General features: G+C 36.9%; 2 protein-coding genes and 1 pseudogene across 2 annotated transcripts in view; all 3 read right to left on the reverse strand.

Moving 5' to 3' along the window:
- Positions 1-200: 200 nt before the first annotated feature.
- Positions 201-4,326, reverse strand: LOC121729105. Its single transcript, XM_042117492.1, has 4 exons — positions 3,463-4,326; positions 2,311-2,363; positions 951-1,491; positions 201-281 (listed from the first exon to the last, which is right to left on the reverse strand). The coding sequence occupies exons 1-4, from the start codon at positions 4,324-4,326 to the stop codon at positions 201-203; spliced, it is 1,539 nt and encodes a 512-aa protein (XP_041973426.1).
- Positions 4,327-4,646: 320 nt separating this feature from the next.
- On the reverse strand, positions 4,647-5,650 carry LOC121729106 (annotated as a pseudogene).
- Positions 5,651-22,915: 17,265 nt separating this feature from the next.
- Positions 22,916-26,953, reverse strand: part of LOC121728651 (glycine receptor subunit alpha-1) — a 75,881-nt gene continuing 71,843 nt past the window's right edge. The window contains exons 9-11 of the mRNA XM_042116875.1: positions 25,465-25,602; positions 23,651-23,830; positions 22,916-23,127 (exon numbers count right to left, since the gene is read on the reverse strand). Coding sequence (XP_041972809.1) covers positions 22,978-23,127; positions 23,651-23,830; positions 25,465-25,602 — 468 coding nt within the window. The 3' untranslated portion in view covers positions 22,916-22,977. The remainder of the gene's footprint in view (positions 23,128-23,650; positions 23,831-25,464; positions 25,603-26,953) is intronic.

Below are 26,953 nucleotides of genomic sequence, written 5' to 3' on the forward strand. Positions count from 1 at the left end.
CGTTGCACTAGCTTCTTAGTTTTAGCGAACAATCGCGGACCGAAGACTGCATCCATATAATTAAATTTAGACAGAACAATCGATTCTACCAACTGGACGCGTAATGGCACACAAAGATAAGGCCTCATCTTGTACAAAATTTTAAGTCTATAAAAACAGTCACGTACACAGTTTGCTACATGACTTTCAAATCTCAGCCCTCATGGACTGTCCATGTGAAGACCGAGATTTTTGGCCTCGTACACTCTTTCAATTGGCACTCCCATGAGCTCAACATCCGTCTTCATACAAATATTAGACAATTGGAATGTGTTACCGAAAATTAAGTACTTTGTTTTGATTGGGTTCAGTACAAGACAGTTTTTAGATGACCATCCTGCGATGCTAGACAGATCCTGGTTAAGTTTAACGATAGTATCATTTATTTCATTAGGCTTACACGAGATATATATTTGTATATCGTCAGCGTATATATGAAATTTACAATATTTAATAATATTTACTATATCAGCTAGGTATAAAATAAATAGAACTGGTCCTAATATAGAACCTTGTGGCACTCCTCTGTCAATAGTAATAAAATCTGAAAGCACCTCTGTACCATCGTCTCTAGTAATTTTGATGCATTGACAGCGATCACTCAAATAACTCCTAAACCATTTTACAGCTTCTTCGTCGAATCCATAATAACTCAATTTGGACAGAAGAATATCAAAATTTAAACAATCAAATGCGCGTGAGAAATCTAAAAGTACCAGAATGGTGCACATACCCTGATCTTGAGCGCTAAGGATGTTATCTGTAACATCCAATAGCGCACTAACAGTACCTCGTCCTTTCCTAAACCCGGATTGTAATGTGGGCAGTGTATTGTTTGCCTCTAAGTATTTAGTAAGTTTTATGCATATCGCCTTCTCTAAAACCTTAGATAAGCAAGGTAAAATGCTAACGGGTCTGAAATCTTTAAGTTCCCTAGGGTTATTAATTTTTGGTATTGGACGCACTATTGCATGTTTCCATACATCTGGAAAGGTCGTAGTTTCTATAGAACTATTAATAATTGCAAGTATAGTATCTAATGTATATGGTAGCGTCATAAAGATCATATCTAATGTAATTGAATCATATCCTTCTGCATTTGATTTTAACTGTTTCAATATAGTAATTAAATTCTCTAAGTTAATATTATTAATAATAAACACAGCGTCGGTATATTTATGGGTTTCAAAATATGTTATGTAGGAGTGTGAATTCTGTGAAGTACCGGGAACATTAATGAAGTGATTATTTATAAGGTCGGGGTCATTAAAAAAAGACAGCAACTCTCCAAAGGTTTTAGGCAGCAAATTACTTTTTAGATTCTTCCAGAGAGTTTTAGGGTCATGCAATTTGTTATTAATATTAAATTTAAAATAAGCTTTTTTTTCTTGCACTAAGGCCTTAGAGACAGCGCTTTTTAAACTTTGATAATATTGTTTTTTTCCTTCACTTCTAGATTTATGATATTCCAACCCAACAAACAATTATGCGTTGGTTGCAGGCTATTTTAATGTTTAAGGTACTACTATTGATTTATAATGGATTCAGTTATCACTAAAGGTGGTTCAGTACACTTATTAAATAAGTTCAGCTCTTCAAGTTGCATTACAACTGTAAATAACGAATCACAATTTCCTTAGTAGTTAGTGTAGTATCAGTGGCTGCGTATATACTTAAGACGTTAAAGCTTGTTTCTGCTTACAACGTTAAAACCTGTTGAAAGATCTTCATTAACTCTCTTTAACTCTTATTGCTACAAATCTGCTATAACGGAGTTGCTTTTAGATCATAAGACTTTATTTCAACTTCAGTAACGTTAGCGGTTCTGCAAGGGAGTTAATTAAGAGTGTAGTAACACCAAACTCTACATGCGTTGTATAACCCTTATATGCAGTTTACGCCTGTTATACTAAAGACAATCATAGGTTAAATAGTTACAGTGGTTTTGTACGATCCTTATATAAAAGGTTTTGGTGTAAGATGAATTATTTTTAACTCTGTAAAAACACCATTAAATGTTTCGTACGCTTAAAGAGTTTATTTTATGCATAACGGCTGGCTGAAGTTTAGAAGGCGCCATTCGTGAAAACAAAAAATAACTAAAATTAATAATTAAAATTTTATATTGAGTTATTTTTGCTATGTTTATTTTTGTAAAAGAAAATAACACTATAGCCAAAGCATAGTGCAGAAAAAAAACTTGAAGCTAACAATTTAAGTTAAAACGGTATCTGTGATTTAAGTTTAAGTACCTAGGTACCAGCAGGTTACTTTGCGCCTGGGGTGACTTGAAGATTAGGGGTTTCATTACTTTGTAAGGAACCCTAATCCAAACATGTATAAATAAAGCTAAAATCAGTATTTTAGTCTCCACAGCAGGTAAATGTCTTCGATAAGTGTATAATTCCTCTCTTATATCAACCCAAGACCGTATAATACTCTTTACCACCGGCGTTGTAGTTCATCAAGTGTCATAATTGATTTAAGGGAAGACTGTAACTTTAAGAAAAAATCGCCATTTTGATTACTTTCTGTAAACATAACCTAAAAATTTATTGGTACAAAATCACTTTCTAATAACGATATATTTACATTTTTCTAATTATTTTTCTTAGTTTTATGTATATAATCACTAATAAAACCGAGCAACACTTGAAAATGACGTTTAAAACTATTTTAGGTTATTTGCATTTTCAAATGTTATCCTTTTATTCCTCTATGTCATAATTTTTTGAGGGCGCGTTAAAATTGAGATGAGAAACACGATACACTATCACAGTAAACTGGCAAGCGCACTAATAATTAACTTAACACTTCAAAAATACTTTAAATCCACAATACATTTTGTGATGAGAATATTGCAATGTCGGCACTGTCAGCAGATAAACGAAGCACTCATTTAGACAAATAATAACTTAATAAATTAATAGAATTCTTTTTACTTTAAAGCTTTTACAATCTGATTTTGACACAGAAAACTTTTCAAATGACTTATAAGGTATCAACGTACCGGTCTTAGTTCTAACTAACACCACTATAGATATGTTATATAACTCTAGGTTTCAACTTAACTCCATTCTAAAGGCGCTATAAAGTTTCAAACTAAAATTGACGTTCTTGTAACACCTCTTACACACTTCAACTAAAGGCTTTGTAGAACCACTATATAGGGATTCATACAGGCTTAGCCTGCAAAATTTTGTGCCAAAATCGAGGGTATAAAGGTGTTATTACACTCTATAACTCTCTTATGAGAAATACGCTACCTCTTAAATATCTAAGTAGAACCGAAATACATGTCTAATAAAGCTTGTCTTAACGCTAATATGTTTGTTGGGAAAGCTGCTTGATCTCTTACCCTCATCATCTCATCATGTCCTTGATAGTATCAGTGATCCATGGATAGGAATGATCTTTAATTACCACCGTCTTTATGGGTGCGTAAGTATCAAAGAGCCAAAGCATGCAGTAATTAAAATCTCTTAACATTACATTCACATCTGTGTGCTGAGCAATGAGATCCCACCGTATATGTTGCAAGTCATTATTAAAGTTATCGACAGAAATATTTTTTATAGGTCTGTAAGAAGTGATGCGTGGTATGACCTTAGCTCTCTTAATATGAAATTCACATACCACCAATCGATGACCGTATAGTGTTCCCACAGCATCCACAGTTACTTGTTTCGCAGTGAGGTCAGAACACACCAAATCAATCATGGTTTGACTGCCATTCGTAAAATGAGTAGGCTCCGATACTAATTGATCCAAATTGAAACAAGATAGAAACGACTTTAACTGCTTACATTTTTGATGATCAGTGTAGTTAATGTTAAAATCCCCGGTCAAAATCATGCTATCACATTCAGGGATGGAACTTACTGTGTCAGTAAGGGCATCAAAAAATAATTCCATGGGAACCCACTCAGGTCTATAGGCTGTACCAACTATAAGCTTTCTGCCATTAGCATTCACAATCAGCCACATCTGCTCTACAGTAGCATGTGCCGGATCAACAGGATGACGCCAACTACGCACTGTAATCCCTTGACGAATGTAGAAGCCCACGCCACCACCACGGGAACGATGCTCCCGCGGCCGAGGTGTGTGCTGGAACCGGTACCCGAAAATAGTCGGCGCACGTCCCTCTTGTCCTGCATGTATCCAGGTCTCATTCACCGCCAAAACATCGATAGTATTCCGGTTAACAGCAGCAACAATATTATCGTGATTAGTCCCCAGGGAACCTGCATTATACAATCCAACCTTAAAATGTTTATTAGCCATTTACATAATAAAACAATGAGCTACATAATTTACTACTGAATTTAATTCGGGTTGACACCAGTTTCAACGTTATACCATGTAAGTTGTTGTCAACTTTAATAAAAAAGATTGTACTAACTTTAATGTGTTTCTTATTCATAACTGTCATACATCTCATAAAATAGGTAAATTAAAATAATATAACCAATAATAATATTAAAATAATAAATATATAAAACATAAATGATTACGTGTATAACAGTAAATAAAATGCAATTAAATATGTGTAAAAAAATAAATAATACAAAATAAAACATGTTTGGAAGTATAAATAAGAATCGTAAACTTTTAAAACACGGTCTCTCTAACGTAAGTCTCCACCGAAAATTTTTGTTATGTCCTTTTCTGAGCGTATCCGAAAAGAAGCCTTCCCAGTTTCGCGTCGTGCAAAGATCCTTCCTCCTGCTGTCCATACGTACTTCCATCCATGCGACCGTGCTTCCTCCCGAGCCTTATGGAACAACGCCTTATTATGGCGCGTCAAGCGCTCATTGAGGTAAAATCTAGTCGGCGCCGCGGCAAGCCCAATTCCTTCCGTAGTAAGTCCACGGCGCACACGCGCTGCCCTTAGTAACTCGTCCCGTAGCTTCCTTTGCGCGACACGTACCACCAAGGTTCTAGGGCGCATAGACGCGCTTGACGACTCACCCCCAGAGTGCGCGCGGCGACCCAACCGTTCAGCCGACACGATGTCCCTTTGCTCGAGTGTCATGCCCAACTTATCCGCAATCACAGCTACGATATGGCCTATATTTTCAGACTTCTCTTCTGGAATGCCAGTTATTTCCACATCGTTAGAAAATAAATCCTGGTCGCGGTCGTTTACTTCAAGCTTCAACTGCTCGACAGATGATCGTAGATACTCCACTTCATTGGACTGTGGTTCGGAAAATTTATTTTCCAGAGTAGTCAGACGAGTTTCCACTTCACTGAGTCTATCTTGGTATGTATTCACGATGATCCGTAGTGAGTCGAACTCTTCACGGAACTCCTTGGTCTCCGCACGAAGCAGGCGGACTTCACGTAAAATCTGCTCAGTTACATTTACGCTTTCGGTTGAGTCCCGCGATGTAACAAATGTGACAGTATCATCGCGCACTGGTTGTTCCGAGTTATCCTTCCGTGGTGTTTGCGCTTTGCAGTCGAGGCATTGCCTCGAAGAAGTTACCTTAGCATTATTTGAAAGGTTAACACAGGCTTTATGTAAGTATCTTGTACACTTCATGCATCTAACGCCATCTGTCTGTGTCGTAAATTAACCGCAAGCTCTGCACCTTAGTGGCATTATAGTTGAACTTGACTCAGTTCCACAAGAGTTCGCTAGATGGCGTTGCATATATTATTCAAGCGATACTATAGTCTATGGTGCGTTTGCTCAAGCCTATAATCTGTGGTAAAAAACTAGTAATGGTGGTTTCTATAGTCTATGATGTTGACACTTGACGTATGAAAGTACCCACTTTTTAAAAAGTCACTTCGATTATTGTTGCACCAAATCACAGTTTTTTCACTGAATTACTGGATTTTCCGCGTACATCTATCGTCGCAAACACTAATATCAGCCCTCCGTATTACCGCGCAAAAAACTAAAGCACAGTTGCTGTATTTTGACTCGATTTAGTAATTTTTAGATTAAAGTAACGTGAATGTGCACCCTATGACTTGAACGTCCGAAACGTCACTCCTAAAGTTAACATAAATAATATATTTAACGGTAATACAAGTTTTAACTCAATTTACTGTACTAATTTTATGTATTATAATATCTTAATTGTATCGGAATCAAACATAAATTACAACGTAAATTTGGAAATTATAAACAAAAGTTTGAGAACCACAGTTTTGAAACCAGTTCGAAAACGAAACTTAGTATTATTCAAGTATATCCTATTGCCACCCTTATCGTATTTGCTCCGCATGAAATTGACACTTGTGTGTATATGCGACGCAGCAATCGTAAGGTTAAAATTTGTTCAACTGCGCTTCTCACACAGGTCTAATTTGCTTGTATTATCAACCACCTACCCACACATATCTTTTAGTGATATTTTTTGTCATTACGCCATGTACAGTATCATGGGCGTACCGAGGGGGGGGGGGCAGGGGGGGCAGCTCCCCCCCCCTGGATCATGTTGACGTCCCTACTAAGTATATTATCTAGTACTTTCATCTATTAAAAATAACGATTTTTTGCCATTTGTTTGCAATACAACTAAAAATTATTAATTTTTTATTCTTTATATATATCTGATTTGCCCCCCCCCCCCTGACCCAGAATCTGCGTAATTTGCCCCCCCCCCCCCCAGGCCCAGAACCTGGGTAATTTGCCCCCCCCCTGGCCCAGAACCTGGGTACGCCCATGTACAGTATATTATAACATTAAAATATATTTAAAAATCGAATTAAACAAGACGTCCTATGAAAATAATATACACAATAATTATAGTAGACTGTATGTTATTTCCGCACCCTGAAAAACTTTCGTTTTTACTTTTTAGTTACATTTAAACCAACATCTATCTCAAATTTTATTACAGGGCATTGTCGTATAGGGATATATGTATTGTACTAATTTAAAAAAATCTACTTATGCCTTGATTTAAGTAAAAATATTGGTAATGTTCCTAGGAAGGCCGGTGGTTCCTTATAAGGCCCAACCAAAGATTTGATAGTTGGCCTTGCTAGGGAACATGCACTTTACAAGAAACATCTAAACATCATTAACATATAAACACTTATTTTGAGTTATAAATTCGTACCGTAACAATTAAAATAATGTTGTTTTTTTATAACATCTTTACTTATTAGGATTAATAAACTTATACACACATATTGAACATTCTGGCCTTTTAAAGAACGGGCCATAAGAAGGCCATTTTAGATTAAAAACAAATTGATTAATTATAACTTATAAGGTGTCAATGTGATACTCATTACTACTAGTTTTAAAGAATTTCCATCAATATATTATTAGTTATAAGATGATGTTCAAGTAATGTTCGTTATTGTTTTTTTATATGATATAAATATATTGAGCATTTAATGTGTTGCTTAATTGAAAGAAATTCTAATGTCGTTTTAGTAAAAGCAAATAAATAAATACTTGTAATTGTATTTTCAAGTTAAGCGACTGATGTATAATATTGGCTTTGTTTGGAGCTGTGTTCCTTGCAAGGCCATTTGGAAGAGCTTAACAAAACTTAAGTTTACTACATGGATATTGAAGCTAGGTTAAAAAAAGATTTATAATATTATTATACCTTATAAAACAGAGCATTACTTGATAATTTGTTTTCTTAATTTATTTAGTTAATAAACGAATAATAAGCATTTTCTCGTTAGAGTGGCCTTACATGGTTCAGGGTCCTTACTACCCCCATACATGTTCGAACGCGCGGCGCCCCAACGGCGCTGCCAAAACGCGCCTAAGATCCATACCTCACCGGGATGCCACAGCTCACGGTGACGTGGCCATTGACGTTACCATGGCAACGTCTGGCGTCTCTACGTCTCCGCAAAACGGTATTTTTCTTAAATTCTGTGAAGATTTAAGAAAATACCTTGAAAAAATATTAAATTTTCACTAAAATCAGCGACTGATTGAGTGACGGAACATACAAAGACGTGCAAACAGCTGGCAACGTCAACAGTCGCCGCATGCGGAGCGGTCGACTCTGGCTTCGCTGGCGACGGCGACGGCGACGTAGAGACGCCAGACTTTGATATTATAGTAACGGCACTGGCCTCATCGCCGTGGCATCCCGGTGAGGTATGGCCCTTAGACTACCTATTTTAAAAAACGTAGAAGTAATTTATGGTTTTTCAGAAACTTCAAATGAAATGAACAATTTTTAGACAATTCTTAGAAAAATTTCCAAGAAAGTATAGTACCTAACGAAGTCAGTCGCCGCGTTCAAAGTCTTCGAGAAAAGCTATGCAATAGTTTAAAAACAGCTTAAGACCGCCAGGCGCCAAGTAAACAACAACCTACAACCGCCAAGTCGCTGATTATCTCGATTCAGTTCGCTGTGAATTGATCCTTAAACTATTATGTTATGTGAAATCAAACATCTACATTAGCGGTCCCCTGACACACCTTGACAACAATAATTATTAGGGACTAAAATATTATTTTCACAAGTTAGGAATTATGTAATCTTTAAAAGGCAGTAAATATTATTTCATTATTTTTTAAAGTTGTTTGGCGGTTTCTTTTAAAATTTCCAAATTTAATTTTATTTCATGCTTTTTGAACTTGTGTTGGTTATAGTGCAGAATAATTCCTATCAACATAATATTATTCTCATGATTACCATCTATCAATGTCCTTTTCGATGAGGCCGTTAATAATATGAGCCCAAACATGAAACCTCCACTTTGGGTTCATACGGAGCTCGGACCTATAGAATCCAGGTGATGCTGCAGCAGCAGCATGTAAACATTTACTGTTTCTCCTTATTACTGGTTGTCACAATTAAAATGAGCCCAAACATGAAACCTCTGCTCTAAGTCGACAAAGAGTTGGATATCCTATTGATTACCAGTTGATGCTGCAGCACCAGGTCAACTTTCCATTAATATCACGTATATTGTATATTCACAAGCATCACGAACTAGAATGAATAAGCTAAGAACATTCTCGATCGATGTCAGTTTTCAAACAAAAAAAAAAAACTAGAGATGCTGATATTATATCCATACTCATCATTAGCTTTATATAACTTTTAATTTAGTATTTGTAAATTTAAACTATCCTATTCTAGTAATAAAGAAGTCCCTTGTAAAATAGAACAAAAATAAAGGCTAGAATAATATTTGTAAGCCAGTGACAATTTGTTTTAATTAGAATTGTCCACGAACCTTAGCGATATTAATATTAATATAAACGTTTGGTCCCTTTTTCCAGGCTTCACTTTTTATTTATCCGAAATAATTGGGAAAATTGCTGTTTGGAAAATTCTTTTTCGGATGATCAAACTGTATTTTGAAGCTCGCAAATGACTTCGTTAGGTACTATACTTTCTTAGAAAATTTTCTAAGAATTGTTTAAAAATTGTTCATTTCATTTGAAGTTTCTGAAAAACCATAAATTACTTCTACGTTTTTTAAAAAAGGTAGTCTAAGGGCCATACCTCACCGGGATGCCACGGCGATGAGGCCAGTGCCGTTACTATAATATCAAAGTATGGCGTCTCTACGTCGCCGTCGCCAGCGAAGCCAGAGTCGACCGCTCCGCATGCGGCGACTTTTGACGTTGCCAGCTGTTTGCACGTCTTTGTATGCTCCGTCACTCAATCAGTCGCTGATTTTAGTGAAAATTTAATATTTTTTCAAGGTATTTTCTTAAATCTTCACAGAATTTAAGAAAAACACCGTTTTGCGGAGACGTAGAGACGCCAGACGTTGCCATGGTAACGTCAATGGCCACGTCACCGTGAGCTGTGGCATCCCGGTGAGTTATGGATCTTAGGCGCGTTTTGGCAGCGCCGTTGGGGCGCCGCGCGTTCGAACATGTATGGGGGTAGTAAGGACCCTGAACCATGTAAGTTAAGGCCACTCTAATGGGAAAATGCTTATTATTCGTTTATTAACTAAATAAATTAAGAAAACAAATTATCAAGTAATGCTCTGTTTTATAAGGTATAATAATATTATAAATCTTTTTTAACCTAGCTTCAATATCCATTTAATAAACTTAAGTTTTGTTAAGCTCTTCCAAATGGCCTTGCAAGGAACACAGCTTCAAACAAAGCCAATATTATATATCAGTCGCTTAACTTGAAAATACAATTACAAGTATTTATTTATTTGCTTTTACTAAAACGACATTAAAATTTCTTTCAATTAACAAACACATTAAATTTTCGAAATTCTTTAAAACTAGTAGTAATGAGTATCACATTGACACCTAATAAGTTATAATTAATCAATTTGTTTTTAATCTAAAATGGCCTTCTTATGGGCCCGTTCTTTAAAAGGCCAGAATGTTCAATATGTGTGTATAAGTTTATTAATCCTAATAAGTAAAGATGTTATAAAAAAACAACATTATTTTAATTGTTACGGTACGCATTTATAACTCAAAATAAGTGTTTATATGTTAATGATGTTTAGATGTTTCTTGTAAAGTGCATGTTCCCTAGCAAGGCCAACTATCAAATCTTTGGTTGGGCCTTATAAGGAACCACCGGCCTTCCTAGGAACATTACCAATATTTTAACTTAAATCGAGGCATAAGTAGATTTTTTTTAATTAGTACAATACCTATACCCTGTAATAAAATTTGAGATAGATGTAGGTTTAAATGTAACTAAAAAGTAAAAACGAAGGTTTTTCAGGGTGCGGAAATCACAATTGTAGCCTCGACAACCGAAGTCTGCAAACAGTGAGATCTCACTGCCACAATTGCGGCGCGATCGACTCGCCACCGCGTTTGTGGGCTTAAGTTTGATGGATCTAAGTGTGTAGTAGAAAGAATATGTCTTACCATGACGATAACTACGACTTTTTAACAGTTGGCCTTCAAAGGAACGTGGCCTTCTATGGTGCATGGTCAGCAGTAGCATTTTAAAGTCGCGCGCTTGAGCAGCGCATTCGTCCATTCGTTCTTCTCGTCCGCTTCGAACGCGCACGCTCCAAAGGCGCTGCGAAACGCTTAAGGTGACGCCGTTTTTCTGCTCCGGCCGGGCCGGCCTCTCATAGAAAAACAAGAAATGAAACATGTGAACAATGGAACAACAAGGAATGGACAGGGCGTAAGCGACAAAATGGTTTTTGTCGCGTAATTTAAAAACCTTAAATAATATATTTCATATAAGCTATGGGCTTAAATCACTCTCCTCTGTTGTCAAAATTAGTATCCCTTTTTTTTACAAAGGTCTTTTTGATTGATTATTCTGTGTTATAAAAGTTGACCAATCGTGTTATGTTGTGGGTAATTCAAAGACAAATACATGATGAATACTGACAATGAACTTTAATTTCTTAGCTTTAGTCATTGCTGAGAAAAATTCAACGTCCTTGCAGCTAAATTATCAAGGCGTCGCCTAAACGATAAAACCAGCCTTGGCTGGGACAAAATGCTGCGTTATGGCGTCGCATCGAAAAACAACATCGCAGAGAAATGTATCGACCGATTTGGGTGAAATTTGGCATGGAGATACTTTGAGTCCCGGGAAAGGAAAAAGGATACTTTTCGTCCCAGAAAGATGCACGGTTTCCGCGCGATAAACAAGTTTCGGCGCAACAGAGTTACGGGCGTCATTTAGTCAGTCATAAACAAATTAATTAAAATTTTACATGCACTACTATTATCTAAAGACTATTTCAAGGATTCGAATGTCTGTTATAAACATGGCTCTCTATTTATGGTAGTTAATGTGCAAACTAGTTAATTATAAGTTAGAAGTTGTTGGTCCAATTTTACTGAATATTAATTGCTTAGTTTTGTTCTGTTTAGTTAAGGTAAGACGGAATATATTTTATAAATGAAAACCTAATTTGATAAGCTGGTATTCTTTATGTAAACTGGTAAATATTTATGTCTCGGGTACTTATAATGTACAGAGGTCTTAGCCAACACGTTTTCTTTATCGCTTCTTAATAGAATCGCCGATTAAAAAGTATGAAATTGAGTCGAATGTCGACATCATAATTTTATTTATTTAAATTACGCTTAAAAGTTAATTCCGAACATTTTTGATCGGCTCGGCCCTGTGTACAAAATAAGTTCCTACCCGATACAAAAAGATTTAAGACGTTTGCAAGAAAAGTACGGGAGCCCTAGAACAATTTTTTTTGATTACTATCAAGCTAATTTTTTGTGAGTCATTTTGATAACACGAACAACATTTTTATTTTCAAAAAATCCTGAAAGTGGTAGCTAACATAGATAGAAAGAATTTCATACTTTGACTTGATGATCGTAAAGTATGGATTGTTCTATTTGTAGGACAATGTTATTCTTAAATTATATAACTATTAATCTATCAATATACAAAAAATCAGCTCGGTAGGGTTCCGTTATAGGATTCTGTAATCAACAAAACTTGGTTGACTACTGAACTGTACTATCAGTAAAATTGAACCTAAATTCTAGAATAGCTATCCGGAAGACTATATGGGAAGGTACGGTATGCGAAATATTGGACCGACGGATGTGCTTAATGTGGTAGACAAGTAAGGGTCAATTCAGACCGCAACGCGACGCGTAGATATGCATTTCTAAATGTGTATGGATTTGACAGATTTGACAGATTTGCAAGACGTCTCACGCAATTGAAATCTGTCAATTCAGTACTTTAGAAATGAATCCACGCGTCGCGACTCGCGTTACGGTCTGAATTGGCCCTAATGTTTAACTATTTTAAACCTTATGGCGCTAATAAAAAGAACGAAAAAAAGTACATATAACTGGTCTGTCAACGACCGTGCGTCCTTATAATCTACATTAGTTGAAATAAATCACTTCTTTTTGTGTCGCTATTCATACACTTTTTACCTGACTTCGCCAGAAATAGGGATATGTTCTTAGAGTTAGTATGTATATTATGTCAACGATATCAAAATACTAAGTTCTAATTCTATGTATTATGTATGTAATATGATTGTTTGACACACTTTGTTGGATTCGGTATTATTTTCAACCGACTTCAAAAAAGGAGGTTATGAGTTCGACCCGCATGTAATATTTGCAGAGCTGCCCAGTTTTCTAACCTGAATAGTTTGCGAGAGAGACTCTTTCAAAGTGGTAAAATGTGTGTCCCCCCCTTCTCTTCTTCTAAAGTAAGGGCATGACAAGTCTAAAAAAATATATACTTATGATGTACATTACTATAAAAACTACCAACGAAAATTGGTTTGATGCATTTGATCTAGCAAGTAGTTTTTTTATACGTCATATTAAATGGTAAACCTTAAATTAACTTTCATTAAATCAACTGAAATATAAAAATTAATTTAAAACCCTTTTAATTTCATAAAAATAAACCTTATTGCTGCTGCGGAACCCTTCATGGGCGAGTCCAACTCGCACCTGGCCGGTTTTTTAAAAAGTAAACAACTTGTCTCCTTTGAACTTTACTTACATTTAGATGATAATAATGTACTTATATACAAAATGACATGAAACATAGTAAGTACTACTAATAATAAATAATAACCTCTACTGAAATACTCGTATTATTGTAGGTTTTGAAAACCCAGGAATCTCAGAAATAAAACGACAAAATTTTTAACCTCTCTGTATTAACAACTATAGGCAATTTAAAAATAAACTATTTATATTACATAGTATAATATTATACGGCATGTCACTATAATACATTGTATCTTATATTATTCTAATCGATCCGCATGATACAAAATTTAACATTTATTTCATAGCACCCGAATTTTGAAGCTTTTTAACAATAGCACTAAATCTATTCACACTAAAAACAAAATTAAGCCAACAATTTATCCTCCTAAGGGCGCGTTCAGACGTGCGCATGTTCTGCGCGTATTGGTTGGTTGTTTATGGTAAAAAACGCGCGCGGCCTTACGCTTCCATTTTCATTTCCCATACGCAACACGCGCACGTCTGAACGCGCCCTAAAGGTATCGATCCGATCCTGGTGGCAAGCGACCACGACCGACAAAAAATCAAATAAAATGACACTTTACGATCTAGGGCAGGGATAGCGAACCTGTTCTGAAGAAATATAGCTGAAGAAGTCGGAAACGTGCGATTTTTTTAGTAATTCGGTGTGTATTTCAAAATTTACCTAATTTAGTGCTCACTATGCGAAGGTGGATCTATAACCTTCATTGTTAGTAAAATAATTTCGATACTAGTTATGTCACGTGCCACTGGTAGCACGCGTGCCATTGGTTGGCCATCATGGGGTGTCATTTCTTAACGACAATAGTCTAGCGACCCATGCCGCCGCATCTTCCGGCTTCGAGTGAAATAAAACATGTAGCCTATGTCATAAATTTTTTGTTGATCGCGGTTGCTTGCCGCATTGATCGGAACGGTACCTTTAAAACAAAGTTTAAGTTAAGCCAACAATAACACAGACCAACAGAAGCTTTGGTGCCTGTAAATTAAAAGCTGTACCTAAAAGAACTTTGTGCCTATACTATGTAACTATACTATGTTTCTAAGCAATTTTCTATCTATCAGCTCAGGTTTTTAAGATATTTCATTAAAAATTTTCAAAAATCTCGCATTTTAGTCCATTTCACATATTCATATTAATTGTGGGGGCACAAAGTTCTTACATACCTGTAATTTTAAATAATTAATTTTAAATAATTTGGTGCCCGAATATTAATAGTTCTAGGTACCCCTAGAGCTATTAATATTCGGGCACCAAATTATCGGGCACCAATTTTTTTTTTCAAAGTTTTTGGCATGTGTAAATACTAAATAATAATATTATTATTTACCCGTCTGCTAAGAAAGGTATTTACGCAGCGTATGACTATTTAAGGTTCGCTGCCTTTATCTGTAATATGACTTTTCCAATGTGTTAGACACAGACATTCAGACCCTGCATAGTTATTCGCTGTTAAAATATTTTATTAGTATGGTACTTATATAAATCATTTAAATACTATCTGCCTAATTATGACGGAATACTTACGCGCGATTGGTATCTTAAAACTCTCGTTAACGAGTATGATTGAACTCGACATCAGCACTTCGATTCTGGTATTTCAACCCAACATTATAATAGCTCCGATGCAGTCTCGGTATATTATAATAATATAATATCATTGATATGAAGCCTCAGATGTGTAAATGTCAATAAATCAACGGTGTAAAGTCAATTCAGACAGCAGTCCGCAACGCGACGCGTAGTATCCATTTCCAAAATTGTATGGATTTGACAGAATTGAACTGCGTGAGAACTGAGACGTCTTGCAAATCTGTCAATTCAGTACAAATTTAGAAATGCAAATCTACGCGTCGTGTTGCGGTCTGAATTGGCTCTAACGGCCCAAGTGGCTAGCACACGGCGACTTTTAGCGATGCAATTGCGATACTATCGCGCGTTTGTATTAATAAAATCGCGAGGCGGTGGCTAACTGTGTGCCCTAGCACAGGGGGCACTCTTTCAGCCGCGATACACATGTGCGATTGTAGTGATGCAAACGCGATACAAACGCGCTTCAGTAATGACACAAAGTACCCTCCCTCTGTTTCACACCCCGCTGTCACCCGACAGGGTCTCACGTTTGTCTCGCTACAGTCGCGCGTTTGCATCGCCACAGTTTACTAAAAGTAGTGGGCCTTCGTCCACTGCGACTTTTAGTAGCGTTGCAGTCGCGCGTTTATGAAGCGCACGACTGCATTACTACTAACGCGCGTTAGTCGCATATGCAACGCCATACAGAACACACAGCCAGCGTCTGCATCGCGACTGTGTCGTTACAAAAAGTCGCAATGGGCACGCGGATAGTGCTAAGGGCTCTAAATTCTAAAATCAATCGTCACATAATAGGTTTATGTGCTTTTGCTGTTTGATGGGAACCGCGTTGGATTAAAGCTATAATAATATTGGATTAACGTACCAGAATCGGAGTGGTTAATTCAGAAAATTACGAGGTGGTCCGCTTTTTACTTTGCCTTTAAAAGTATCTTGTGCATTATTCTTAATTATATTTCAATACGTGTAAATACCGCATTCTACGGCCAACCTTCTGTACTCGTTTTGCGCATTTGTGCGTACGAAATCGGTCTGCGATCAGTCCGACCCGAACGGTCGGTTTTCACGTATACCGAGCGCTTACAGACGAACGGCACTCGTCGACGGCTCACGGCACGCGTCGACGGCAATCGAGAAGTGCCGTTCGTCTGTAAGAAGCCTTATACTGAATTATTTAATATCATTTAATTCTTTGATTATTTAATATCACTTAATATAATTAAATTATCACAATAAATTAAAGCTTCTAACTTACGTTTTATTACAAAACAAAATTAAAATTTAAGTGATGTTTCCCTTTAATATTAAATGTTGTGCAAGATTCTTATTTAAATTAAATTACAATATTATTACAGAAAAAAATTCACGTAAGTATATACCTATTTGAATATTCATGATAGAATTTTAAGACAACTTTTTTAACTCTTTTTTTATATACATAATACCTATGTATTAGTAACTTTTAAACGAATGCTATTTTTTTTATTTTTACCGAAAGATAATTTTTCGTAGACATAATATTTTATCCCCCTGGACACATTCATTAAGCGTTGACAGGGCGTGAAAATGTAAAGGAAAAATTATAAATATCCGAGGAGAAGCCGTAATTACGTTGTGCCCAAAAACATAATATTCGAGCTGTTTCTACGGTGAGAGCAGGTGTACTATCAGAGAAGTTGGTTCACAGGCAGACTGCGGACCTGCGGAATTTGGTCGAGTTGTGTCAAACTCAGCCACAAAAACATAAACCAACCAAACGACGTAGGTCCTTTGGCCTATAATCCTGGTAGAGTAGGTAGGTAGCTGAAGCTCAAACCACGAATCGATTAAAATTGCAAAATTATGAGATTCTTTGCTTTGTTATTTTTAACCGACTTCCAAAAAACGAGGAGGTTATATGTTCGGCTGTGGATATTTTTTTTTATTATACTTACCATAGTGATTAGAAAAGAAAAGTACTACAAATATTTTCACAGCCGTCGGTAAGGCCGTTAGGGCAGTTACACACACGCGTGGCGACTTATGCGCCCATTACATGTGTACATAAACGGCCGGCTCGTATTTTTTTACGATATGGCTAAGTCGGAGATCTAGATATAAGCTAACGTGACCATACGTCCCGCTTTGGGCAGTCTGTCCCGGTGTCCCCCGCGAGGCCGAAATTGTCCTGCTTTTGCAAACATACCATACGATAATTTTAAATGCCTGTGTAATACCTGGACGTAACGTACTCCCATACAATAAACGTGATTATTCAGCCAAAAGCTCGATTTGGTCACGTTAACCAAGCTAAGCTTAGGGTGCAAAAGCTGGTTGTCCATTTATTTGTATTATAAGTAAGAAGACAAGACCGTTTCGCAGTTGAAAATGCGTTGTTAATTGCAGACATGAGTGCAAGAGCTAAAAAATTGCCGTTTTTGGATAAATGGAGAGCTTTAGGCCCGGGAAAATTATTTGAAATAAAAAAAATTGGATTTTATAATATTATATAGCCAAATATTGTTCAAATTATAAGGGAAAAAATTAGTAATTATTGTCCTTATGTTATAAAATTTTAGCTATTCTGATTCTTCCACTCACATGACACGTCTCTAATTGTCATTGGTTGATTTAAAACTTACGTTAGGAGATGGTAAAAAACACGGGTAAAAAATGTAGTATTTTCTCTTCATTTATAATGAACTTTGAATTAACTGGCTGTTTTTGGGTACTGCAAATATTTTTGAAAATGCAAAGTCAAAAAATTTTAAAGTTTTTAAAATAATTATACTCGTCTTGTTTTTAAATCTCGCGATAATAATAATTATATTATTCATGTTCATTATATCCATACTAAATACTAATATTATAAATGCGAAAGTGTGTCTGTCTGTCTGTCTGTCTGATATCTCTTCACGCCTAAAAGGTTGAACCGATTGGGCTGAAATTTGGTACAGAGATATTTTGAGTCCCGGGAAAGAACATAGGATACTTTTTGTCCTGGAAAAATGTACGGTTCCTACGCGATAAACTAATTTTGGCGCAACGGAGTTGCGGGCGTCATCTAGTTATTTATATTTCTTTACCTATCTAGACTTCAAATCTCATTTTAGCATAAAATCTCTATGTATGTAGCTGTCAAAATAATTTACCTCGGTTGGCTTTACCTGGATATTATTACCAGAAAATAATTTAGGCTTCTAAGGCTCAACGTAAAAAGAACCTGAAAAATTGCGCACTGCTGACTACCATACACAGTATAAATAACATGCAGTAATTTATCTCTATGATCGAAACCAGCTTAACACAAATATAAGTTTTACGTGCAAGCGACGCATTGTTTTAGCATTTAAAGTTATATGAAATGACGATAACACGTCATATTTCGTGTAAATAATTTAAAACTATAACGTCTTATGATGGCTTCTCTCGGCGCGTAATATCACGAGCCGCGCCGTGTGAAGTATATAGTCGAGGTGGCGTAGGCTGGCTCAAGCAGGCGCGTCCGATCCTATTGAAGTCGGTAACTTCAAAGGCGCGGCTCGGCGTGGCTCGAGCGGCTCGTGAAATAACGCTTTGTGAGAAGCCAGCATTACACGTTTCGAGAATTGTTTTGCAACTTCAAGTTATCTCAAATCACGAAGATGTATTTGGGCGGCCTAGTTGTAGAAGATGTAGTTGTAAGTATGTTACTGTATGTAATTTATATTGTGCACACTGTCTACAATCTACGTGCAGGCAATACGTGACATTTTATGAAAACGTTTTTTCTTCTTAAATTTCTTGTGTATTTTAAGATACACTGAATATAAAATATATACAAACAATAATAACGATGACGTGTTACATAATTTTTCGTTCCGACTTCCGAGTCTGGGGAAAAATACTTTTTATGGTAGAGCCAATTTTCATACAAAAACACCCTTTATGCGATTAACACTATGTTCAAATAAGATTATTTTCTTTTATGCAAGTTTAAAAGAAAAAAAAAAGATTTTTACAAGAAATTGTTAATATTTACACAGCTAGAGTACCTATATTATTTTGTGCACAAGATTTTTTGTTTTTTATATTATGAGATTCCTGTACTTCCTAGATAATAGGTAATAATATATCTATTTCATATAATATAATTTTCATTATTATATTAGTTTTGATTATTATTATCTACAAAAAGTTAGGCCTCGCACAACTTTAAGATCGCACAGAAGCACAACAATTATATGTGTTCAAAAGCTACTAATAATTAGCCAATAGCGTGTTACAGTTGCACCCTGGGACGCTCACTCCTCGCCCCACCAAAGAGACCTAAAAAAAGTTGTAAGTGGCCTTAAAAACTATAACCGGTAGAAAAAGCATGTACCTACCTAACCAACGCATGTAAAATATTCAACAATGTATGTATTTACTTAAGCATAAACTATATTTTATATATATTTACAAACAACAATACATTTTAAATATCAATATTCAATCACAAAACTTCCTGTAAGCATTATTCTATCCTTCTTTGGTATAAATATATTGTTATATAATATTTTATATGTACTGAGAACTAGATTCATAGTCAGATGGTGGACCTGCGTAGTTTAGATGCGTTGTGATAAACCATCCGACAGATCACTGCTAATAGATCAGTAGCCCTAGCACGGCCACCAGTAGAAATGCGAAAGTATGGACAAACTGTGGACATGAACTAAAGGTGCAGTTCCGATCTTTACCGCGGCCAATCGCGACCGACAAAAATTCAATTAAAATGCCACTTTATGACATACTATAGTATTCAATTCTATCGACCATGATGTACTTATTGCTTTGTTAGCGACTCTTAACTTTTCTCCCTCTGTAATCCAATTACTCCGAAGTTACCTTGGGGGTCGTCGGCAGAGAGTTAAAATTTCGGAATTTTTTTCAGACTGGACCGACACTACTGCCGGTGTTCCTCAAGGTGGCGTCCTTTCCCCATTATTCTTTGCGCTTTTTATTAATTTTATTACATTGTTTATTTTTGCCCACTTCCATTTGTACGCAGATGATCTGCAAATATATACCCAGTCAACTCTTGATGCGCTACCAGCAGCCGTGGATGTTATTAACCGAGACTTATGAATTATATGTAACTGGAGCAGAGAACATGGACTTCTGATTAACCCTGATAAGTCTCAGTTAATAATACTTGGCGGTCCGGGGCTCGTATCAAGAATTGACTGGGCCACTCTTCCCTCGGTATCAATTAACGGCGTAACTTTACCATATAGTAAGGTTGTGAAGAATCTCGGCGTTCTCTTTGATGAGCATCTTTCCTGGTCATATCAACTGAAGGAGATTAGTAGGAAGGTGTACTCAACGTGGCATTCCCTAAAGCGACTTCGGTATTTACTGCCAGTACCTACTAAGGTAGCCTTAGCGGAATCGCTATTTCTGTCACTCCTCGACTACGCAGATGCCTGCTTCATCAACTTGACCGAAGACCAACTCAAGAAACTGGAGCGCCTTCAGAATATGTCAATCAGGTTCGTTCTGGGCTTGCGGAAGTTTGATCGCATATCTGAGTTCCGCAATAAACTAAAATGGTTACCAATCCGCCTTCGACGCAATGCCCGTGCACTTTCCTTCCTCTATACCATCCTATTCGATCCTAACAGCCCTAAATACCTGAAGGACATCTTTAACTTCCGTCGCCCTGACAGACAGGAGCTGCGTTCATCCAAAAATCTCCTCCTAGATATCCCTATCCACCACACAAAATATTTCCATTCCTCTTACTCCGTACAGTCCGTTCTACTCTGGAACTCTCTACCTACCAGGGTGAGACTCTCTAAAACTTTGAATACATTTAAGTCCTCCCTTAAGGATTACTATCTAAAGATGTGATCTTAGTATGGACTGATATGGCACGAGTCATGACATTAATTTATTTGGTACTGTATATACTTTCATGTGCCAATATATTACGTAAATTATATTATGTATATTATAGTATGTATATATTATTATATAATTATATGTATTTTATTATTAATTATTATATAAAATATATATTTTTGATAAATATTTATTTTATTATAATATTTTGTATGTATGTATTATGTGTGTATTTATTTCATAGGATAGTATTTATATGTAATGTATTAATGTTAAGTCTTTAAGCTTTTTAATTGTAATTAGATAATATACTTTAAGCACAACGCCCTTTCTCCAGCAACTTTTTGTTTCCCTTCCTTCCAAAGGTTGTCTGGAAGAAATTGCTATTTAGTAATAAGACCGCCTTTGTGTACTCGTCATTTTATGTGTTTTTGTCGTATGTTTGTTGTTACTGTAACTGTGTGCACAATAAAGTATATTCATTCATTCATATAGTATATGTCATAGAGTAGGATATTATTTGAATTTTTAGGACTATAGTCTGTCATAAAGTGGCATTTTAATTGAATTTTTGGGAACGAAAAAAGATCGGAACGCTACCTTGAGTTTATCTCCACAGTTTGTCCATACTTTCGCATTTCTACTGGTGGCTGTGCTAAGGCTACTGGAACCAGTTATGACCAAGTCCGTCCCAACCAAAACTTCGTAAAATAAAGAGATACAGCAAGCTGACATTAATTTTCATTCATAGTAGCATATAAACGATCACCAGGTAATTTTTTAGCTGAGAGGAAATCATTGAAAATATAATATAATCAACGTGGGAGAGCCATGCTTCGGCACGAATGGACCGGCTCGACCGGAGAAATACCACGTTCTCACAGAAAACCGGCGTGAAACAGCGCTTGCGCTGTGTTTCGCCGAGTGAGTGAGTTTACCGGAGGGCCAATCCCCTACCCTATTCAAGGGAATAGGGTAGGGGATTGGCCCTCCGGTAGGGTATAGGGGAGGGAATAGGGAAGGCCCTATTCCCTCCCCTATACCCTACCCTTCCCTACCCTCCCATATTATCCTATTCCCTCTTAAAAGGCCGGCAACGCACCTGCAGCTCTTCTGATGCTGCGAGTGTCCATGGCGACGGAAGTTGCTTTCCATCAGGTGACCCGTTAGCTCGTTTGCCCCCTTATTTCATAAAAAAAAAATGTTTTTTTCATGTTCAAGGAGCCAGCTAACGAATAATCCATCGTGTTATGGTCAGCTGACTATGTTTTTCTTTCAAAATAATACTTAGACTATACTCTGATAAATTTTACAAATGGTAGGAAATGACTGAATTTTTTTTTTTCTTCATCTTTGGGAGGCTGCCACCGCCCACCCCACGGAGTCGCAGCAGACGGTCGCTAGTATTCATATTATAAGTCCCTTATGCATTTTACAAAGTTACGCTCGGGAAGAAATGAGTGACCAATTTACCTGGCTCCCGGGTCATAACATTGAATTGACATGATCCGACCACATGACGTGCCTGCATGCATGAATTAATTTCTTCGATGGTACATGAATCACTTTGGCTTATCACTTTTTTTCTCCATTTCTCCTCAATAAAGTAAAGAAATAAGCTTCTTCGAGAGTCGAGACAAGATAGTCTTAAGACAGATTATTAATATACAAAACACATGAGGGTGGGTGCACACACACAAACAAATATTTTATATAGCAATTATAGTCTGTCTTATCTCTTAGGTTTGTAATTTTTGTAACGGTGAAGGAAAACATCGTGAAACCCACAACCCACAAGTTCGTCCCAGACGTATTGACTAGTTCTTTCCTCTGGAGTAGGCTGACTATGATGCGAGAATGCCGTATGCGCTTGGGCAACCATACGGACATTTAAAAATCTTGTCCTAGGCACTACAGTATTTGCGGAGTGGTTACTTCGCTCTGAAAAAATACTGTATAAAGCATCCACAACGGATGTAAAGGCCTAGTTTTAGTTTTTATCTCTTATAACGTATTTCAAAGTAAGTTGACACAACATGCTTGCAGCTTAAGCCACTAAAGGATCCACCGATGGTTATGAAGAAGCCTTGGTTTTCAGCAGCAGAACTGGCCAGTACATGGTCACGAATAGCAGGAATAATGCCGGGAATATAACCCGGGACAGCTTGTCTATCTCCCGCCAGAGAATCCTCTCTTGTCCAGTGTCAGCATCGAGCCAGGCCACCTGAAAATAAATTAATAAGTATTCAAACCATATTTGAGAGCATCAGAATCACATTAGCTGGGATAAAAGATTTCTGGCGCGATGATCTAAGGGCGTACCAGCCGGACTGGTCAACGGTGGCGCTGGAGCGAGACAAGTGGAAGACCCTGGGGGAGGCCTTTGCCCAGCAGTGGGAGAGTTTAGGCTAACAAAAAATTTAAAAAAATCTGCTAAGACTTAGGATCAGCTCACATTGCAAGATGACGATGCAATGCATTTAATAAGCCATTCAAAATAGGAACAGGCTACCCACCAGCGCGGATGTACAGGCAATGTGTTCTTGTGTAGTAAATAAAGTTCTGGATTTAATGAATGATAAAAATTTTTTGAAGTGCTCTGCTGTACCCATAGGCCATAATGTGGTTTCACCATAAGAACGATAACTAAAACAATAATAAGTAAAGAGAACCTTTTTGCGCCCAGAAAATGCTTTTAATCATCTTTGGTAGGTGGGGATTCTACCCGCAAGTATAAAAGTAAATACCTGCAGAATGCTCTGCCTTCGTTCAACCCCCATCAGGTGCGGTGGGTTCGGCGCTGGGTGCACCGCCGGGGTCGACGCTGGTGGTGACGTGGGTGACGTAAGATCCACCTTCCGGCACCGAACACCGCCGCCTTCCCATGCAGCAACTGTGCCGCAGGAACCTTTGTCACTGTTGAGACGCTGTAGAGGTATTAGGAGCTTGTTAGATACGCTTAAAACGGCGCGGGTCTCGAGCTTATACCAAACGGTTCCCGTGCTTATACCGCATGGTTCCTGTGCTTATACCACATGGTTCCCATGCTGATACCTCGCGGTTCTTGTGCTTATAGTTTAGTGATAACGTTACGATGCAAAGCAACGTAGGGTCTAATAGTGTGGTAAAGTTAGAGATCTGACAAACGGTACGAGCATAGATTGAGATAGTTCATCAGCCTTCACAGCTTTGAGATCTGTCTCAGGTAAAACTGTCTGGCTAAAATTAAATTGGCTAACACGTTCAATATGGACTTCTTTGTCTGAAAATATATGATACTAGCTGTCCCGGTGAACTTCGTGTCACTTTAAAACCTTCCCTGGACTTCTACGAATATTTTGTGAGACTAAAATTAGCCCAATCCGTTCAGCCGTTTTCGAGTTACTAACACAATTGGAAATCCATTTATATATATATATATATATATATATATATATATATATATATATATATATATATATATATATATATATATACAGTGTGTAACAAAAATAAGTGATAATACTTTAGGGTGTGTACGTGTTCCTTGTAGAGAGTTCACTGTGAAAGTAGCAGCGCTGCAAGACGAAATTTTTTTTTCACTTTTGTATGGGCAAGGGCCCGAGCGTCACGAGTTTCCCCATACAAAAGTGAAAAAAATTTTTGGTTTTTCGGCGCTGCTACTTTCACAGTGAACTCTCTACAAGGAACATGTACACACCCTAAAGTATTATCACTTATTTTTGTTACACCCTGTATATATATATATATATATATTATTTTTTTTTTTTTTTTATAACAATTCTCAGCGCAGTACGTGATTCCTGAATTCGAAAGGGGTACGAAGATTTTGGCCGACCTACTACGGTATGGATAGCGGTACGCCGCGCCGCTATCCATTTTTGAAAAAAAAAATATATTCGTGAACGCGAAAAAGCACAATGGCGGAAAGTAGGTCAGCCAGGCTCCATACAAAAATCTTTATACCCCTTTCCCTGGAAAACAAAACAACATTTTAGGTTTATTAGACAATCTACTACCTTAACACAAATTGCAATTACAGTAGCTTACAACCTTCAAACAACCTTCTCTGAACTAGATTAAAAATACTTTATTTATTTTCTCTATACGTACTATCGGTACGAAGATTTTGGCCGGCTCGAATAGATAAGATAAAAGGAATTTTATCTATTCGACCCGTATGTATTAATGATGTAATATTTCCAGAACTGCCTTTCAGAAGTGTATGTATGTATGTTTTTATGTTTGTGTCCACATATCTCCGGAACTACAAGTCCGATTCAATTTTTTTTGTACTAGGTACTGTCCAACTTAGGGAATACTGCAAGTTTCATCAAAATCGATTCAGTAGTTTTTGGGATAGAGATTTTTTCTAAGGCGCTTAAGAGGATACACCAGGGGGGAGAGAAATTGAAAATAGGTATTTGAAAATGTATTGCTGTCTCACCAATCTCAAGTCTCCCACCGCAGAGTGCGATAGAGACAACACGACAAAAGTTGCCGAATCGCGTCTGTTTTATGTTAATACTTTTATTTCCCTCTAATGCTCTTTCTTTCTTACCACAGGTATGATCCTCGGCACGGCTTCAGCCTTGCTCTTGTTCATCTGGTATTGCTTGTCTAGCACCTTCACCACCACGAACTCCCCGAGTGCGGCAAACACGAACATCATACAGCCTGCCATCCATAGATCTAGCGCCTGAAAATCAGAAACATCATCATTTATATTTTGAGCATTCTCATCACCATCATTGTCGTTGTTCTTGATTGTCGTTATATAAACGTTGTTGTTGTCATCATTGTACCGCCACAACATTTAATTCAGTTACAGCATATAGAGCAGTTATGAACACATAAAAGCCAGGTTGGCCGACGGTGGCGATGGATCGGGATGAATGGAAGGACTTGTGGGAGGCCTTTGCCCAGCAGTGAGACTGCATAGGCTCTTAAAAAAAATATTTTTGTACGACATTTTTACCATCGATAGATACATGAAAAATAATAAGAAAGCGAGCAGTGCAGTACAAAAAATAGTGCGCCACGAAGTCGGTATTTTCTGAAAATTTCCACGGTAAAATATGTCACTTGTACGGCATCAGTTTCATACTGTTTGAATACAGCTACGAATCAATAATTCCGCAATGCCGTACAAAAATAATACGACAAGGGGAAATAATCGAGGGTTACAATACAACCGCCTCTCTTTTTCCGTGGTCCGGTGGTTCATATGACCCATCCATTTTCGACATGGGCCTGTAGTCTATAATGTATTCCTAAGAGTACTTATGCACAAAACGTAAATACCCAAAGCTGTTTTTTAACAAAATATTATTACTAAATTGTAAGAAAACAACAGGTGTGTTGTCAGTCATGAAAAATGTAGCATTACATTATCCATGAGTTCATGACTCAACACATCGTTCTTTACGTAGTATAACCAAGCTATTTCGTAGAAAATCTTAATAAGGTATTAAAAACGGAACAAGTTGGTTCAAGTTTTCCCGTAAGCTTAAAAATCTTATTAGTAAGTATTATGTTTCAGGGAAATTTCACTCTAAGCTGTGTTAACTCATTTAAAGATAATAATTCAGAGTGTTTATTAAAGCGTTTCTTCTCGGACGTGGTATCTTTGTTCCTTTTGTTAAACATAAACAGTTGAATTTAAAACTTGGAGGAATACGTGCATAAAAGAGTACTAAGCTTAATAAATACTATTATAAGCTACGAATAATAAAAACTAAGGAAAAGTAACTCCGTTAAAAAACATGCTCCACAATACTTGTCAAAAAAGTGTACCTTAGGTACACAATACACATTTCAATATATTTGCTATATTTAGGTGACCTTAAGCGGTACTAGGCTGACGTTACATGACAGATCAAAAGGTACCAAATTTAAAACGGTTAATAGTATGGGAGTTACGATTCCTTAGTTTTTATTATTCGTAGATTATAAGTACTAGAGATCGCCCAATGGTCGAAATTCGACCTTAGGATCAACGACATTAGGACTACTACTCTATATTTAATTATAAAAAAATATTGACTTTA

This window comes from Aricia agestis, chromosome 7 (genome assembly GCF_905147365.1).
Source record: "Aricia agestis chromosome 7, ilAriAges1.1, whole genome shotgun sequence".
Classification (NCBI taxonomy): Eukaryota; Metazoa; Arthropoda; class Insecta; order Lepidoptera; family Lycaenidae; genus Aricia; species Aricia agestis.

What these genes read in the sequence shown, in the direction of transcription:
- LOC121729105 (XM_042117492.1), bottom strand. Translation starts at nt 4,326, where the DNA reads ATGGCTAATAAACATTTTAAGGTTGGATTGTATAATGCAGGTTCCCTG. An exon ending in ACGCACCCATAAAGACGGTG is followed by an intron (nt 2,364 to 3,462) that starts GTAATTAAAGAT and finishes TGTTTGGATTAG; the next exon opens with GGTTCCTTACAAAGTAATGA. An exon ending in AACTTAAAGATTTCAGACCC is followed by an intron (nt 282 to 950) that starts GTTAGCATTTTA and finishes ATTTGTATGAAG; the next exon opens with ACGGATGTTGAGCTCATGGG.